Below are 19,991 nucleotides of genomic sequence, written 5' to 3'. Positions count from 1 at the left end.
CCAGAGCTCCCCCTAGTGAATGATCACCAAAGAGCAATTGCAATATTATGAAAGGCAGAACTACACACACACCAAAGGTATGTTAAATGACAAAATAACATTCTGCACATATCTGCCAAATACTATTCTGTGTGTGTGTGTTGTCACTGACCATTTTGATCTTGGTCAGTTCTTCCTCCAGGTGATGGTGACGTTTCTGAGACTCAACCAGCTGGTCCTGACACACACACACACACACACACACACACACACACACACACACACACACACACACACACACACACACACACACACACACACACACACACACACACACACACACACACACACACACACACACACACACACACACACACACACACACTTATTGATTAATTGATTGACAAATTCATGTATTTTCCTATACTACCAGTTTATTTTTCTTTCCAAATTCTATTATGTTACTGCCATGTTCTTTAAAAAAAGAAAAAAACTTTTTGGAATATATGGGGGTCCCTGGCACAAAATCTTTTCAGATGGGGTTCCACAGCCAAATTACAAGTCAATTTGGGGGTCCTATGAGGAAGCAGAGCTCTACATGTAAGACAGGGGAAAAGGTACAGTATGCAGACAATCGATGCCCTTCTCTGGCAGCTTGTTTGTAAACGACATCTTAGGTAAGAAATAGGCCATGCAGGAAAGGCAGACTGATCACAGTCCCTTCAGTCCATTCTAGTCGATAACACGCTGCTCTACAGAAGTAATAGCCTGACGCTCAGCCTGAATTTTGATTTAGTTTCAATCCATTATTCAGTCTGAAAGCCCTCTCAGTGAGGCCATTTTCTGACAGTGGTAGAAAAAGTGCTCAAATGTTTTACTTAAGTAAAAGTATCAATACTGCAATGTAGAAATACTCTGTTAAGTAAAAGTCCGGAATTCTAAATTTACTTGAGTAAAAGTACAAAAGTATTGGTATCAAAATGTACTTAAAGTACCAAAAGTAGAAAGTCATTATGCAGAATGTCCCATTTCACAAGTTTTCAAATGTATAAAATGTATGGAAATCTTTTGAAAATAGCAGATCTACAAGCTCACAATGTGTCGCATTGTGAGCTTGTAGATCTCCTATTTTTATTTTTTTTTCACTTTTGTAATAATCTAAATCTACAAAGTAACTAGTAACTAAAGTTTCAAATAAATGTAGTGGAGAAAAAGTACAATATTTGGATCCGAGATCCAGTCGTAGTGGACTAGAAGTAAAAGTATTGGAAATTGGAAATATTTCATTAAAATAAAATAAATAAAATTGTAATTAAGTACAGTACTTAAGTAAATGTACTTAGTTACAGTTTCCACCACTGTTTTCTGAGATGGGGACGTGGCCAAAATGGGACTCTTTGGCGATTGGTTCACACTGGGTCATCCCCATCCCCATTGGGCCGGCTAGATTTTCACCTTGAGAAAACCCCGCCTCTGACAGTGTCACCAGACCCTGAATGCGTGGCTAGCGATTCAGGGACTGGAGACCATGGCCGCAAAAGTAACCCATAGAAAACGTATTGTGTACCTGTAGTTTCTTGATCTCTCTCAGGGCCTCGATGTGGTCTGTTTTCAGTCTCTCCATCTCCTCCACGTCATCAGAGTCTAACAGAGATGGCTTCACATATTCACACGCACGCACGCACACATACATACATAAGTAAATACTTTCTCACCAATCCTACGATGTGAAAAATCTCTGTCCGTCTGTCCGTCTGTATGGGACCAACAAGCATCAAACTCGGCGTGCGTATCGGCGAGGACCTCGAGGAAGTGATGCACCAAGTGGGAAGAGGGAAAGCCTTTTATGGGCATTGGAGTGGCGGCTACCTGTGCTAAATTGGCACAAATTGGCACAAAACTGGCACACCCTTTCAAGCTACGAGGATATGAGATTCATCATTAGAAGAACATAGTTACGAACAATTCTGACCTTTAAGAGGTACAAGAAATACAAGAAATTTTAAGTAGCTGCACAAACATGCTGGCTTAGGGGGGATAAAAAAGGCTTTTCTGTTAAAAAAAATAGTTTTTTAAAAGAGATTTAAATTAAAACTGGTTAGTGAGCGAGCTAATCTGAGGTCCTCTGGCAGGCCATTCCATAGTCTAGGGGCCTTAATGGCCAAGGACTGGTCACCCTTACGGTGCGTTTTAACAGCGGGCGATCAGGATAGTATTTTCCGGAAGTGCATTATATGTCTATGAGAGCCGGCAACTACTGGCGATAGGGCGAAGTGGGCGGGGGGAGATGAAAGATGGAATTTCTTTATCTTTTGGACGATGTCGCCCGGTGATTGCCCGAGAGTCGCCCGCTGTTAAAACGTACTGTTAGTCACCAACCTATAGGCCTGGGAACAACCAGCGGACCTGAATCAGAGGACCTCAGGCTATGGACCGGCACATATAGGGCTTTAGCATCTCCATTGGTGACAGACCTAGTGCAGAGCTTTAAAAGTAATAAAATCTTACAATCAATTCTGACTGGCAGCCAGTGCAGTGCAGCTAAAACTGTGGTTATGTGTGCTCAAATCTCCTAGTGATAAGTCTGGCTGCTGCATTCTGTATCAATTGCGGGTGATGAAATGAGCTTGTACTGAGACCAGAGTAGAGGGCATTACAGTAATCTAAATGAAAGCAGACTAAGGCAATAACAACCTTTTTTGAGATTTTCGGTGGATAAACATGATCTTATCGTTTATTAAATGCAAAAAGCATATTTGAACTCTCTTTACCTGTGTCTCGCACTGAGCTCAGAGTCAAAAAGAACACCCACGTGTTTCGCTATTGGTTTCACACTGGATGCCATGACACAAGACATGTCATCCCAGGGTGTTTGTTGTACACATATTATGTGCATTATACATAAAACAGTTTTATATATCGTTGTTGTAATACCCTACTTCGTCATAACAAAAGTAGCAAAAATATCATATATATGTTTGTGTCTATATGGAATCCATGAGCTGCAGTCTAATGTAATGTACAGCAGTGGTTCTCAAAGTGGTGTCCGGGGACCCACAGGGGTCCTTGAGGCAGTTCCAGGTGGTCCCCAGCTAAATGATAGTTAGTTAGGAACCAAATGGACCCTTACAGGTCTGTAAACTCAGAGAGTATACAAATGTAACCAAATGGACCCTAACAAGTCTATTTGGTTCCATTTGTACACTCTCAGAGTTAAATTAACATTGATTTTACAATATAAATTGGGGTCCCAGAGATAGAAATGCCATTACATGGGGGTCCGTAGCCTAATGCATGTCAAACTGGGGGTCCTTGAAATTAAAATGGTTGAAAATCACTGCTATATCCGTAAAAAATCTTCTCTCGTGGGGGTCCCTGGCATATCTTTTCAAATGCCAGGGACCCCCACGAGAGGAGATTTTTTTTTGCCTAATAAAATATTCAAACAATCAATGGGGGTCCGCGGACTAATACGTGTCAATTTGGGGGTCCTTGACATGAATAAGTTCGAGAACCACCGATGTACATTATGTATCGGACTGCCAGGGTCCCAGGCCTGTGTGTGTGTGTGTGTGTGTGTGTGTGTGTGTGTGTGTGTGTGTGTGTGTGTGTGTGTGTGTGTGTGTGTGTGTGTGTGTGTGTGTGTGTGTGTGTGTGTGTGTGTGTGTGTGATCGTGGTACAGTAGTTCCATGCAGGCTGTTATGTAAGAGCAGTGGGAGTTGCTTTATCCTTGCATTACCTTGCTGAGTCAGCAATGTAACAATTATACACCCTGGTTCAACCCCTCCATAACATCATTGGGCAGGAGTTGAGCCCAACTACAGTACATTATAAGGACTATAGGCATGTAACACATGATTCACTCAACTCAAGATACGATTCGAATCACGATTCTATAGGTTCACGATACGATTTTCACGTACACAAAAAACACAAAAAATGTTTCCAGACAAAAAATGTTATTATTTCTCTTACACAAATCCAGTATTTTCTTCTCTCTCTTTTTTTTTTTTACAATACTGTGTTTTCTCTTATCGTGTGATGCGTTTACATTTGTAATGTAACTAGTAACTACTGTAGTAACTAAAGGGTTAGGGTTAGTTGTGGGTTAAGGCTAAAGTTATAATACATGCAGTGGCGTTAGAAGCCTCTTAGATGTCGGGGGGGGGGGTTAAAAAGTATCAAGAAATGGACATACTCAAGCAAAGTAAAAGTACCTGAAATTGTAATTAATTACAAGTGAAAGTGACTGGCGAAAGTACTTGAGTAAATGTACTTCAGCGATTTTCGACTTGAAATGAAGGTGTGAATGTAATGTCATGCAGTGCTTTTTAGCTCGAGACCTAAATGAGGAATGTGAGGTTTCCCCGGGAGGGACTCAAACTAGTGAAAAGAGCCGATCTACAAAACGAAAAAAAGGGATATTTACTCGCGACCCCCCCCCAAAATAATGGGTCCGCGACCAACAAATGGGTCCCAACGCACTGTTTGAGAAGCAGTGATGTGATGTAGTGTTTGTATTGTTGTGTAGTGGATATACCTGCAGGTTGGTGGGAGACTCCAGCAGATTGAGAAGCTCATCAGAAGCGAACCTTGACCCCTGGCTGACCTCCGACTCCTCCTCCCACTGAAGCCCAAACAGCTCTCTGGTCAGACTCTCAAAGTCTGCACGCGACCCCCCCCCACACACACACACACACACACACACACACACACACACACACACACACACACACACACACACACACACACACACACACACACACACACACACACACACACACACACACACACACACACACACACACACACGACTAGAGATTTTTACAGGTCGACTAATTTGACCCAGTGGTAGTCGACTAGTCGAAATTTACATTTAAAAAAGTAAAAATAAAAATAAAACATTTTTTTTATTTTTTTTATTTGTTTAGGGGGGGCATTGTTTTAATGCCATCCTACTATTACTATTATTATTATCCTCCTGCCCTTATTTTTATGGCGTTTTAAGGGAAGCGCTTCTGGCACAGCAGCACAGCACCACAGCAGCGTCTCCAAGGATCCCCATTGCCCAATAATAGGCTTTTATTGGGCATACTTTTGACCCCCTTTTAATAAAAAATAAAGTCAGGAGGATAATAATAATAGTAAGATGGGCCATTACTATGGCATTAAAACTTTTCTTTTTCTTTTTTTTTTGTTTCCCCAACTATTCGACTAGTATCATATCAAAGAAAAGTACCTCTGGTATAATACTGCATTATTTTCATGAGCAATACATTTTGTTATATACATTTTGGAGATCACCATTTGTCTCAGTCCAAAAAATAACTTTTCCAGGACTTTATGGCACAGGTGAACAGCTTGTACTGTAGCTCAGTGGTTCTCAACCTTTTTTATGTCAAGGACCCCCAAATTTGTATTGTATGTATTTGGCCACGGATCCCCATCTCAAAATATTTTGTTCCAGGGACCCCCAGAAGCAAAGATTTGAGTTCCAAATGTTGGCTTTTCACGATTTTTCAAAAATAGCTTAAGTACACAATAATGGTTAAAGTAGTTAAAATGATTGTGACGCTATATTAAATTATTTAGCTGGGGACCGTCTGGTGCCCCGCCAAGGACCCCTGGGGGTCCCCGGACCCCATTTTGAGAACCAATGCTGTAGCTATTTTCAATGTGCAACACCAGCATGCAACTAGACTGGCTAATTGTCCGGGATGAATACAGGTGTGCCTTGAGATTTTGACTTGCCCACTGGTGTTTGAAACACCATCTAATAGAGAAGATGGATATCGTTGCGGTGTCTCCATATTACAACTTTTTATGTTTCGTTTTGTAAATTAAAAGGGATAGTTCACCCCCAAAAGTTTTTCCTATCGATTTGTTACCCCAGGGAGACTTGAATTCATGGATTTTTTGTTTCATTCATGTCACATTCCTAAGCCAATAATTTGATGACAGGTGGCGGTTCCGGTAGGAAGACACAAAGACTCTCCTTTGTGTCTTCTACCGAAACCGCTGCCTACCAGTCCGCTGGTCATCAAATTATTGGCTTAGGAATGAGACAAAAACTAAAAAATATCCATGAATACAAGTCTCCATGGAGTGACTAATCGATAGAAAAAATAAAAAAAGAATTGGGTGAACTATCCCTTTAATGCCCTATTACTTCATCATACTTAACTACAGTGTCACACAAAAGTAGCAAAAATAGGCTATTTTTAAATATTGAACCAATGAAAAGTATTAACAAGAGATGACTAAATAGGTGACTAAATAATACATTAATTGGATCCACGGGAACACTGTCTCATTCTTTCAATTTCCTGAAAAGTAACAATTTTGATTTCCACCCGACAGTGACAATATGAGAGCATCAAACCCAGTCATGCATTGCTCAGTGAGCGGATACAAATAAGAGTTAACGTCAGGTGACATTTGTTTACAGGGTGCGAGGGGAGAGGTTACAAAGGTCACAGAGGTCATCAGGGATGGATGGGTGGATGGAGGAGGTTCTTACCTGCGTAGTCCACCGTCCCTGCTGGGTCCGTATGGAGTCCACAGCACAGTGCCCGCCACTGGCACTCTGTGGGCTTTAAGCCAAGGATGTCCAGAGCCTGCAACACACACACACACAGGACACATATCACGTGTGAGCCTGTATGTTAAAATCACTTCTCTGAAAATGAAACATTGACAAACACGTACGTTCGCGCGCACACACACACACACACACACACACACACACACACACACACACACACACACACACACACACACACACACACACACACACACACACACACACACACACACACACACACACACACACACACACACACACACACACACACACACACACACACACACACACACGTGTGACATGACTGAGTGCACTGGATGGGATATCAACTATTGATCCTCTCAGGGTCACACTAATAGATTATTGATCCATTAGATTTTTCTAACCACAGAAGGCAGACAGTGACAGACAGACAGACAGACAGACAGACAGACAGACAGACAGACAGACAGACAGACAGACAGACAGACAGACAGACAGACAGACAGACAGACAGACAGACAGTGACAGACAGACAGACAGACAGACAGACAGACAGACAGACAGACAGACAGTGAGTGACAGACAGACAGACAGACAGACAGACAGACAGACAGACAGACAGACAGACAGACAGACAGACAGACAGACAGACAGACAGACAGACAGACCTGCTCCAGTCGCTCCAGTTTGAGGCAACTGCTGGTTGTGATGGAACACTTCCTGTCTGGGGACTGACTGTCTACTGGCACACCACAGGATGCAGAGACTGGAGACAGGGGGGTGGAGAGAGAGAGGGAGAGAGAGACACAGACAACCAGAGAGATAGAGGGGGAGGGAGAGAGAGAGAGAGAGAGAGAGAGAGAGAGAGAGAGAGAGAGAGAGAGAGAGAGAGAGAACAAATGCATGAATAAATGCATTTTATTCATTTGACGCTTTAGTAATTGTGTGCCTGTGTGCACGTACAGTATGTCACTCTGTCTACAAAGCTGTCCACCGGAGGGCGCAGTGGCTAAACTATGGACATGTTCTTGGTTTAGCCAAGATTTAGCCTCTCAGACCCAAAACTTTGAATATTTTGTTGTCGCTGAATAAGATGTTGTCCACAATTCCATGCTGTATTTCTTTAATTAAGTAATGCAGATGTTTAACAATAATTTAACTCTTGAGAGCATAAAATGAAACCAAATGGACCCGTAAGGGTCCATTTGGTTTCATTTTACACTCCCTTTGGTTCAATGCTATTTTAACCTAAGCCTGTTCTTGGTTGTCCGGCACCCCCAAGATCTTAAAAAATAGGCTTCAGACCGCCCAAAAGTTTGAGTTTGGCCGGCATCTCCAGGCCGTTTTGGTTCTGTGTTTGACACCTGCTCTGCCTTTTGACTTCAAAGGAAAGTATGCGGCTCTAAAGAGCAAGGAAGTTAAATGTATGAAGTGAACCAGCAATTTCCAATATGGCTGCTGTGCATAGAGCCTATATAGTTTGTTTTCCAGTGCATTGTGAAGCGGGCCCCACAGTCTGCCCGGTGTCCCTGGCTAGAGGGTCAGGTCGATGACATCACAGAAAGACAGATATAACGTCAGCGGGGCCGCGTTTCGCCACGCGCTCACACCTCCTGGGCCAATCAGAGGCCAGACCTCCTGCTGGCCTCTTTTCCTCCGCCACAAGGCGAGCGCACCGGGCCCCATCTGGCATCTATCTGCCTCTCTATCCCTTTGTTTGTCTCTTTCCCTCTCCTCTCTTCTCTCTTCAAAACAAAAGGTGTAGTTGCTCCCAGTGGTGTAAATAAGTAACTGTACATTTACTCAAGTACTGTACTTATTAGTACACTTTTGAGGAATTTTTACTTTACTGCAGTATTTCCCATTTTCAGTACTTTTACTTCTACTCCACTACATCTCAGATAGCCTGGTAAACCCTCCCTCCGGAAATCTCAATTCCATTTCATTTCAGGAGTGAGTCTGGCCTGATCCGCCTGTCTGCAATATTGGCTGTGCTGGAGTTGGGCGGGAGTAATACCGTTGACTGACAACCCCTTCAGCCAATGATAATTTTTCCCCTTCAGCCAATCAGCAGTTCACCAGTCTTAATGTGACGCGACGGGACTTTTGAGACAGCCATACCCAAAATGGGTTGCCTTTTTCGGGTACAATGGTGTCACTGCCCGCCCCTACCGGTTCTCTAATTTTTTTTTTTTAAATAGGCTTTGTCATGATTAATTGACCACATATATGAAGTTAAACAACTACATTCTATCCAAACGATATCTTATAAGTAAATTCCGTGCCTCAAAATAGAAGTTAGAGAGCTTTTTGAAGTAAAAAAATAGCGGAGAAAACTGCCCACAGAAAAAGATGGCTGCCGTTCGTGTTTTGGGCTCACTCGAACTCGCCACCTGATTGGCCAACTGTCGCTGTCAATCACAGAACGATGTGCGACGACGCTGATAGGCGCGGCCGTTTGGCATATACAGCCAATATTGCAGAGAGGCGGTTCATGCCAGACTCACTCCAGGAATCAAATAGAAATTAGATTTCCGGAGGGAGGGTTTACCAGGCTACATCTCAGAGGCAACTATTGTACTTTTACTCCACTACAATTATTTGACAACTTTAGTTACTAGTTATACTTTGATTATTATTACAAAACATACATTAACCACTTCAGCCCTATATACATTTCGGCCATTTGAAAATAGCCGATCTACAAGCTCACAATGCGTCGCATCTTTTTTTTTTTTTTTTTTTTTTCATTGGCACTGAATGAGTTAAGACTTTAGGATGAAAAACGTTTCTGACGTTTAAAAAAAACTAACCAAAACTGTGATTCACCTTTCTAAGAAGAGACCTTGAACAATGAAAGCGCTCTTGGGTGAAAGGGAGTCTCCAGTCCAGATAAAACATTCTTTTTAAATAGATGAGGTAAATACTTTCTAAGTGCAAAGGTTATAATAGTTTTGGATTTTTCATTATAGTTAATTTTTTGTTGACAATTTATTTTCTAATCCAATTCGTTTTAATACGTTTTTAGAGCGGGTTTGCTTGTTTTTATTAGTTTCGTTTTAGTTTAGTTTTTATTAGTTCAATTTTAGAATAGTTTTTATTAGTTTTAGTGTTAGTTTTAGTTTTTTTCATACTTTGTGTTATTTGTCAGGTGCAGGATTTAAAAAAGGTCAGAGTAAGTATTGTGTAATAAAAACTCAACAAAAGATACCATTTAAAAATATATATTCAGTTACACACAATACGTTTTCTGTTAGCTATCGTTTTCTTTTAATTCTAGCTTTTATTTAGTTCAGTCAACTAAAATGATTTTTTAATTTATTAGTTTTCGTTATTTCATTAGTTGTCTTTAACTATAATAACCTTGCTAAGGCACAGTGCCTTCTATCTACACGTATCGTCGCTGTCGGGCAGAAACCTCTCATCTCCATATCCTAACTTTTTGTGTTTTCTCGTAAATTAACGCCCTACTTGATCACACTACAGCGTCACACAAAAGCATCAAAGTAGCAGATCCGCAAGCTTGTAGATCTGCTACTTTTGCTACTTTTGAATGTGACATACGAGGTTTCCACCCGACAGAGACAGTGTAATACTTGATTACACACACATTTCTATCAGCAGTTACACCACACACACACATCTATTTATTAACTTTTATAACAATATAGGTATTGTATATTATTAAGGTGGTTTGTCACATGTTCCCGGTCCTAAATTAGCCCTTGATTAGGTTCTGGCCCACCATCTAATGCAGGGGTCTTCAACAGGGGGTCCGGGACCCCTAGGGCTATTCTAAAGTAACAGATCTACAAGCTCACAGCTGAAATGTTGTGAGCTTGAAAATTGAAAATGTTTGGAAATATATTATGATATTTTTTTAAAACATAAATCTTCCCTTCTGAGGGTCCCTGGCAAAATGTTTTCAGGCACCCTAGGTAATCCAGCCTGACAGCGCGTTGCGGGTTCGAGTCCCGTTCCCGACGACCTTTGTTACGTGTCACCCCCCCCCCCCCCCATCTCTCTCCCAAAGGCATAAAAATATAATAATAATTCAGATGGGGTTTGAGAACCCCTGAACTAGTTCGTCTCTCTGACCTGGCTGAGGCTGACTGCAGACAGGGTCTGCGGTTTGGACCGGATGGGATTTGGGGGACCACCAGGGTGAGGCTGTGTGTCTTACCGGAGCCCATGGTGCTGGTCCGGGCCCCCCGCCCGGCAGTAGGAGGCCCCTGCAGAGAGCTGGGGCTCTGGGGTCCACCGCTGGAACCGGAAGAAGACGTCCGTCTGATGAAGGCAATCTCCACCGTTGGGTCTGGTCTGGGGGACGATGCGACACACACACACACACACACACACACACACACACACACACACACACACACACACACACACACACACACACACACACACACACACACACACACACACACACACACACACACACACACACACACACACACACATACATTTGAGGGACCCCCTGTTGAAGAGGCCCCTAGAGGGTCCTTAGAGCTACTACAGGGGTCCACCAAATCTTTGTGTGATGGTGAACATTAGCCGAAAATAGCCGATCTACAAGCTCACAACGCCTCGCAGCGCGAGGCGTTGCTGCAGTAATTGCAGTAATTGCACTATTTTCGGAGAGTTGATGTGGAGGGGAAAAAGAGCAGACCAGGAACAGAGCCAATGGTTGACTAAATATTGAGGGTTTAAAATGTTAACTATCTGAAAAAACACATTAACATGAATCCAACTATCTATGAAAAAAATGAATCTGCAACACAGTTTTATAGAATATGTAGTGGGGGGGGTCCCTGCTACATCTGTCTCTCAGCTAGGGGGTCCTTGGGCTGAAAAACGTTGAAGACCCCTGGTCTACACTCCAGATGTCTGTCTGTCTGTCTGTCTGTCTGTCTGTCTGTCTGTCTGTCTGTCTGTCTAGCTGTTGTCCTACCTGAGTGTGGTGCGTGTCAGGACGTTGCGGGCCTCCTCGTACGTCAGTCCAATCAGAGACTCCTTGTTGATGGACACCAGCTGGTCCCCAGCCTGTAGCCTGCCATCCTGAACACAGACATACACACACACACACACACACACACACACACACACACACACACACACACACACACACACACACACACGCACACACACACTCTTGTATTACTATACTTGGGAGAACATCAACTTTTAGGAAGCCGATTCTATGAATGTTTTTTTGCTATTTTTAACCCTAAACCATTATCTACAAGGCGATCTTCAAGCTCACAGCTTGTACATAAATCTGCTATTTTCGGTGCACAACTAAGTAGAAATCAGGCATAACTCCTAACCGTAACCCCCAAACCTGACCTCTAAGTGTCTAATCCTAACCCTAACTGCAACCTGAATCTTTTCTTAATTGTAAGCCTAACTCAATTTTGTTTTATCATAAATGAGGACCAGGAAAATGTTCCTCATAAGGAAAATGGGTCAAAATTACATTTCTCCCCAGAGCAAGCAGGCATTAGCTCAGTGGTAAAAACGTCAGCACTTGCGGAGAAGAAGAGAAAATACATATAATATACCTAATATAATATAATAAATACATATTTTAAAAGAAATCCACAAAACAAACTGGCGGCCCCCATGTAGTAACTGAGGACGCCCTAGGGGTCCTGGACCCCATGTTGAAGACCAGTTTTTTATATTACTATTATTAAGCTAGAGAGTGAAGCAATTCACCTTCTGACAGTCACCTCCAGGAACTATTTCCTGAATGAACACCATTGGTCCTTCAGAGCGATTGGCTCCACCCTTGAGGAGGAGTCCCAAGCCTGTTCCCTTGGAGACGCAGATCAGCTGAATGACACCGTCACTGGACAAGAAAATTATAAATAAGAAAATAAGAAACAAATCAATAAAGTCATCAATCAATCAATACTTCTAATCAGTTCATCCATGAGTCCAAGTGGACGTTTGTTCCATCAAGGTGTTCCTGAGATATCACATTCAAAGGGATGCAGAGGAGACAGAAAGTGTGGGAGATGTGGAAAGGTGGAATGCAACAGAAAGGAGTGTGAAGAAGACCAAGTACCAGTAAAATGTAATAACTGTAAAGGAGACCACTATGCATTCAATTCGATTCTGAGGGCTACGATTCAATTAAATTGCGATTCGCGATTCATTTACTTCAATTATCTTTTATTGATAATAAAAACTAATGGAAGAGATGTGTCACTGTCAACTGGAAGGTTATATTTGCCAACAGCAACAATTGCAGAAAACCAACAAGAAAATAATACTGACTTATAACAAAGGCTTCTCAATATTCTGATAATCAACCAAAATATGGCTGCTGCTCTATGCAATTAGCGATATGATGAAAACAAATCTTTTGAATATATATATTTATTTATTTTTGAGCGGTGCAACCGCTCCTATAAGAGGGTTTAGGACCCATTCGTGGTGAAAGTTTTTCTTTCCGTCGTGAAAATTTGTCTTTCGCTGTGACGCCATGCTGTGGAAAACACGCCCATAGGCTAAGCTTTGCAGGAGGTGCTGTGATTGGCTAGCGAGACACATGATGAAATTAATAATAACTAGCCCATACCCGGTCGACCACCCACCACCCAAGACAGACAGAGGTTACTCCAATTATATAGTAGGATGTAAAAACTGTAAGCACGTCACTTCGCAGGACGTGCTGCGATTGGCTACCGAGATGCATGATGAAATTAATAACTCATAAATAGCACCACTCACTTCACACTGGGTGTGATTTTTTTTAAATAATCGATTTTTGACATTTGTGAATCACGATTAATTGCTGAATCGATTATATTTTCCACCACTAATCTGCACAATGCCCTAAAAGAATCAGGGAAATCAAGGTAAGGAAAGAAAATAAAATGTTGTACGCGGAAGCTGTGAAGAGACTGGAGGGGAATTAAATGGTGCAAAGGGAACCAGAGGAAAAAAGGAAAGGAGCTGAACAAAACAAAACCTCTGCTTTGACAAAAGCATGTAAGACTGTATGTAATTCCACTGAGAAGATGATATAACAAAGCAGACATAAGTACAGTAGGTGGCAGTAATGCAACATAAAGGCTGCTGTTAAAAACCACAGAAGACATTCACAGGGAAGGAAGGAAGGAAGGACAGACGGACGGACGGACGGACAAGCAGTACTAGAGCAGTAGTCTTGCGTCGCCAGACAACTATTCCACAATCTCCGAATGCTATATAGAGTCTGGAACTACATCTCCCGAAATCCGAGTAACGGAAGCTGGCATTTCTGGTCACAAAAACATATTTTAAAATATATTTACATTTTATTTTTTAATTTCCTTTTCTCCTCAGCAGCAAGCTATAATATATGCTTAGATGATTTTGATTTATATTAGGAGACATTTGCGCGACTGTAAAGAAGAAACGGAAGTGGGGAGGAGGCTTTACATCCGCTTTATTTTAATCATGATCAGAGCTTCTGAGTCCCAGACTGTATGACCGGAAACATTTGAAAATTGTGGGAGGCAACAGTCTGGCCACGCGAGACTACTAGAGCAGTGTTTCCCAAACAGTGTGTCGGGACCCATTTTTGGGGTTGCAGGTAAAAAGAAAAGTTTAATCTTCGTTAAAAAATCAAATAAAAAAGGAATCATTAAAAAATGAAATAAAATAAAACGTTTAAGAAGTACTGAAGCTCACTGGCGCTTGTAGATCTGCTATTTTCACTAGTTTGACAATAAAACGTTTCTTTTGGGTCTCGAGCTAAAAGGTTTGGGAACCAGAGCATAGCAAACCAGCAGTACCAGGAATCCTTAGGACCAGAGCAGTGATGAACAAGTGATGAACCTCCAGGTCTGAGAAAGAGCCAGAGAACTTTACCAAATAAATCCTCCAAACAGGAGTAGGATTTTATTCATTTTTTCCACAACCAGTGATGAACCACCATGTAAAATGTGAATGGGAGATGTGAACCACACTGGTCTGGGTTCCACTTACCTGAAAACGTGCGTGGCGCGGGCGCTGTGCAGGGTGCTGAAAGTGGGGTTGGGGGTGTAGGGGGGCAAATGCGTGGGAGTCGTCACTGCCTCCTTGGGGCAGAGGAGGAGCTGGGGGCTTTCCGACCGCGAGGAGCACGCAGAGGAGGAGGCCTCTGCCAGCTTACCTACAGTATAGAGAGAGAGCGCGAGAGAGAGAGAGCGCGAGAGAGAGCAAGAGCGAGAGCGAGAGAACCATCATCAAAATATTGGCTCAGGAATGCGACAAAAACTAAAAAAATCTCCATCAATTCAAGGCTTCATGGGGTGTGTAATTGATAGAAAATTAAAACATTTTAACTATCCCTTTAACAAAAATGCTATATATTATATGCAAAGACAATATGGAAACAAACAAACAAACAGTCACCTTCGTAAAATAATGGCCAACGTCATTTTTTGAGGAAAATTATGTTTTTGCCTAAATCAGCTATATACAGTACACTGGCCACCTCTGGTAAAATCGCCTATATTCATATCGAAAAGATCATGCTGTTCCCATCCCACAGTATAATGGCCTGTTAAGAGTGTGACCTATAGGCCATTTTATGTTGCCTTAGTCAAAGACAACGTAGCCTCAGGAACCCATGCGTTTCTTTTTTTGTTAAAGACAACGTGACTTTTTAGGCAAAAACAAATTGGCCTAAGTCAAAGTCAAAGTCATTTAATTCTCTTATGTTACGAAACTGACAGACAGCGTTATTTGTATGTTAATAGTCATATTGACATACAAAGTCACGTTTTGGGTGAAATGATTACGTTTGTTTTGGTTCAGTTATTTCTGTTTTCAGATTTTTTTTTTACATAGGCCATTATTTCAAGGTGACGAAACAACATTTAATGTACACAACACTGATGATAGCGCTGTCAAAATAATATACAAATCCATCAAAGCTGCAGCAGCACTTGGAGGCAACCCATAGTCTCTTATAGGCACTTAACCCATTCAATCCGGGAACGCATATACTGTGTCATTTTAGATTTTTTGCTGTAACCATTATTTATTTATATATATTTTTAAAGCAAACATACTTATGTTGCTATAATAATATCAGTGGTTCTCAAACGTTTTTCATGTCAAGGACCCCCAAAATGATATGCATTTGTCCGCAAACCCCCCTCCCCGCCCAGGGACCCCCAGGAACAAATTATTATATATTCAAAGATTTGCACACATGTTTAGTTTTTTTTTTTTTTTTTAATAGCAGATCTACAAGCTCACGGTTAACAGACATCAATGAGACAATCAGCCAAATATTGGCCCCATAGAGGAAAACAGAGTGAATGTGAGCTCACCTGTGGAGATCTGTGTAGGAGAGACCCGGCCTGAGTGTGCGACGTTAGACCAATATTTCTCCATCAACTCGGAAAACTCCTTCCTGATGGACACACACACACACACACACACACACACACACACACACACACACACACACACACACACACACACACACACACACACACACACACACACACACACACACACACACACACACACACACACACCCACACACACCCACACCCACACCCACACCCACACACACACACGATTAGGTTCACAGTATTAACCACGTCACACACACACACACACACACACACACGATTAGGTTCACAGTATTAACCACGTCATGTCGCTATTTTACTGGGCATACTGTATCATTATAGGCAAAAATGTTCAGGCCGCTCAAAGTATTTTTTTATTGAGTTTGAAATACACATAACAGACAAACATATGTAAATACATACTACAAACTAAGATGCAGCAGTTCAAAAAGAGTATATAAATAATAATAATTATACATAATTATAGATGAGAAAAAGAAAAAAGTTTTAAAAGATACATATCAAATAAAGAAGTCTTTCTCAGCTGTATCTATCCTCATGTTGATGTTAAGTCTGTGCTTCTTCATGGCAAGATATAGTGGTGACATCTGGATGCAAGCTCTAACTATTTCGGCCCTACTTGCTCTCTTGATAACAGGGAGAGTGTGCCTAGGGTCTCCACCCAGTAGAATAGTTTTGCCACCCCAAGGCTGTTCTGACTGCATCAGGTCTCTGAGTGTTCTTTCCACACACTCAACATTAAAGCCGTTAACGTTGAAGATTTCGTCCCAGATGATTAAGTTGCTCTGTTTGATTAGTTTAGCCAGAGAGGACTCGGCTTTGATATCACAGACAGAGTCTTCAAAGATGAGGATTGGGATCTTAAATCTTGAATGTGCTGTCCTACCACCATCAAGATTTTGAGCAGCCAAGCCTGTGCTGCCGACACATAGCACAATGCCATTCTCTGCTATAATCGTAGCTGCAATTACTTTAAAAGTAGGTTACTTTTAAAGTAATTACGAGAATTAACTGTCTCGTAATGGGGTCTTCCTTTGGTGCATGGACTGCCCGATAGACAGCTTCAGAGTTCCATCTGTTCCACATTTAGCTGAGGACTAAGCAACTTTACAATTTGTTCCTGTTCTGTTTTGTTGAATTGTTCATATCTGAAGACTTGTGCCAGCTTTTCTTGCTCAGTTAGCGGTCTTGGCTGTGGCATCTTGTAGTTGGATATACTACTTCCCATTTGTGACAGCTCATCATCAATGGCAAGTAGCACCTGATTGTGTAGTCATAGCTCTGCACACATGTCATGCGAAGTCCGGCCTCTCTGGCCTCTCCTCTTCTCCCCTCCCCCCTTTGCTTTGCGGCCCTAACCTTTGGTCCCAACCTCCCAACCTCGGTCGTGTGATAAAGAGGTCAAACTTCCTGTATCTGGTTGCTATGGCAACCTGCAGATCAGGCTGAGGGTCTGATAGGCAAATCAGAGAATGAATCAAGCCGAGAGTCTGATCACCGATCGAGGTGGGGTAAGATGCCTAAATAATAGCCTTAGCTCTGATCAACAGTCTGTGGCAGGTCTTGGAGGCATGTGGAGTGATCCTGTGCTTGCGAATCCCGGACGAACTTCGGAGCTTTTGTCAATTATAGTAGTAGGATAGCATAATAGACGAGAAAAAGAAAAAGTAAAGAAAAAAGTTTTAAATATTAACATATTAAATAAATACACACGTATATAAGTCTGGTGCAGTTCCACGGAACCACGGTACCCCAATGGCCCCTTATGGTGGGTGTGTAACTCTGAGAGTGTACAAATGGAACCAAATGGACCCATTTGGTTCCATTTGTACACTCTCAGAGTTATGGGGGTCCTTGAAAATAAGACAACCACTATGCCACACTAAATGGAACAGAGCCTTAATTAGTATCATTGGTAACACCTGTGAAGGAAGTAAGGAAGGGGCCCAATTCATTCCCCATATGTCTGCTGTGCATAGAGTCTATTCCCAGAGTTCAAGAGGTAAAAGCAGTGATGGATGCTCCATCTGTGCAATGGGGCAACGCACACCGGGGAGAAAGAGAGAGAAAATGATGATTATATCACTGTGTGTAACTCTAAAAGCTGTGATTGACTATTCTATGGTGTTACATCAAAAGGTGTTACTTCAAACCACCTACCGAATGTCATAATCCAATCAGCGTCAAGAGTCCTGCGGAGGCCCGCCCCCTTTTCTTTTGTTTAATGCAAGCCATTTCGATGCATTCTCAAAGTGTTCCTGTGTGCTAGCCCACAGCAATATGCCATACGAAACGTAGCTTATCGGTGGTGCTTATAGACCAAACAAGTGGAAGAGACTAGCAGTGGCTTGCTTACATCTGTCACAAGTAGGATCGACTGCGGTAAAGATCCAGGATATAGCCTAACCTTAGACAAGCACAAACGATGGACAATCTTGAACTGAGTGGATCCGCTGGAAGTACTGCATGTCAGTCCATCACTCTTCTGGTATGGTTGTGTTTAAATAATAAGTCCCTTTACCTAAGCCTAACCCTTTTTCCTTCCATATCACAAATAGCGGCGTAAAGCATGGAAATAATTCCCTTCGTTCCAGGCCTGCCAAAGGTTCCATAACAAGCGTGAAGAGCAGTGCGAACAGAGGGCAACCATGTCTAGTACCACGTTGCAAAGTAGACAAAGGGTCAATGGGAGGAGGACTCTAAGCTGTCCACAAACAAAGCAACAAGCAAAGGACTAAGCTTTGGGGCAAATTCATTCTGTAGGGAAACCATCCGGGCCAGGACAGTATCCACTTTACATACTGTAATGTAGCAGCATTATATATCTCATCTGAAGTGATAGGCCTATCCAGGATAGTCTGAGCCATCACTCATGGAAGGAAAATCCAAGCAGTCAAAAAAGATATCCATCAAACCCAGGTCTAAAGATTCAGATGTGTACAGATTCAAATTGTCTAGTATTCATGTCCAAGGGATCAACTCATTCAGTGCCAGACTTATTTCAAGCTTGTTGATCCCTGTGCCAGGATTTTGATATTATTTTACCCTTTCAAGTAGTCACAGAATATTTATCTTCAGTATGATTGATCCCCTGTTGCTAATCACTGAGGTGATTCAGGTGTGGTTTCACAAATGTCAACAAGGTCATTGTGACCTCGTTGACATGTGTTGTTTGATGTTTGAAAATGTCATCTTTCACAAAAAAATACAGTGTTTTTCACAGGATTTGAGTAATTTTTTTCTCTGTTAATTTTTTAACATTGAAGTGAATGGAGCAGCAACTTTTTGAATAGCGTTATCTCCTAGTTCCTTTGAGAAAAGACGTCATTGGCACTCAATTTAATAAACTGGTTTCCGACATCATGAGTAGCAAAGTTAGTATGGGGGGAGTGTGTGTACTCACACAGATCTCTGATCCTGCCTAGTATCCGTTTAACAGAGCCCTTTCCGCTTGCCCTGTGGAGAGCACATTGAATTCCGTCAGATGTACCAACAACTCTGGAGTTGGAGTAACAGAATAAATCCAAATGCGGTCAGGTTTACAGGTTTATAACAAATGATACAATAACAAACAAGCATAAATTATCTTATCAGTCAAGGACCTCATGTTTTTGTCTTTGTGATATGTTGTTTTTGTTGTCATGTTGTTATGTGGTTTTTGTTGTTTTAACGACAATTTTCCCCTTGGGGACAATAAACATTATTATTAAGGTTGGCAGTATAACTTCTGTTAAGGAACCATGTTGTTAATGTGTCAGCTGGGTTCGATTCCCGCTGTAGACGCTGTGGGCACTGGGGCCGTGTTCGTGGCCTCCACGTCATCAGTGCCCATACCCTAGGTGGGGTTGGCGAAAGGGCTTTTCTGTGTGGAGTTTGCATTTACATCTCCAAAATTTAAAAGATAGGAAGAAAAAAAAAATCCCAAATGAGAGTCAAGGATCAGCGTTGTAACCAGTAAACTGTAACCAGGTGGTAATGCCACCACCACGGCCCAAGAAACCATCTCGCCAGAATGAAATGTTTGGAACGGGGGAGTCTGGTGCAACGCTCAGGTCCTGGACCTGGTGAGACGAAGGAG

The 19,991-nt window shown here is 42.0% G+C and overlaps 1 protein-coding gene and 1 pseudogene across 2 annotated transcripts in view; one reads left to right on the top strand and one right to left on the bottom strand.

The window, feature by feature from the left end:
- Window positions 1-15,929, bottom strand: part of LOC308104334 (syntaxin-binding protein 4-like) — a gene marked incomplete at its 5' end in the record, with an annotated part of 30,155 nt that extends 14,226 nt beyond the window's left edge. The window contains 10 exons of the mRNA XM_080454750.1: window positions 152-217; window positions 1,547-1,636; window positions 4,521-4,645; window positions 6,501-6,597; window positions 7,214-7,311; window positions 10,729-10,808; window positions 11,503-11,609; window positions 12,270-12,402; window positions 14,532-14,697; window positions 15,866-15,929. Of these exons, the coding sequence (XP_080310876.1) occupies window positions 152-217; window positions 1,547-1,636; window positions 4,521-4,645; window positions 6,501-6,597; window positions 7,214-7,311; window positions 10,729-10,808; window positions 11,503-11,609; window positions 12,270-12,402; window positions 14,532-14,697; window positions 15,866-15,929 (1,026 nt within the window). The remainder of the gene's footprint in view (window positions 1-151; window positions 218-1,546; window positions 1,637-4,520; window positions 4,646-6,500; window positions 6,598-7,213; window positions 7,312-10,728; window positions 10,809-11,502; window positions 11,610-12,269; window positions 12,403-14,531; window positions 14,698-15,865) is intronic.
- The window catches only part of LOC308104924 (cytochrome c oxidase assembly protein COX11, mitochondrial-like), a 302,546-nt pseudogene that overhangs the window by 41,391 nt on the left and 241,164 nt on the right, over window positions 1-19,991 (top strand). The window lies entirely within an intron of this gene.

The sequence above is a fragment of the Gymnoscopelus braueri genome (assembly GCF_963280865.1).
Source record: "Gymnoscopelus braueri genome assembly, chromosome: 17".
NCBI classification, from domain to species: domain Eukaryota; kingdom Metazoa; phylum Chordata; class Actinopteri; order Myctophiformes; family Myctophidae; genus Gymnoscopelus; species Gymnoscopelus braueri.
This window is presented reverse-complemented; position numbering and strand designations above follow the sequence as displayed.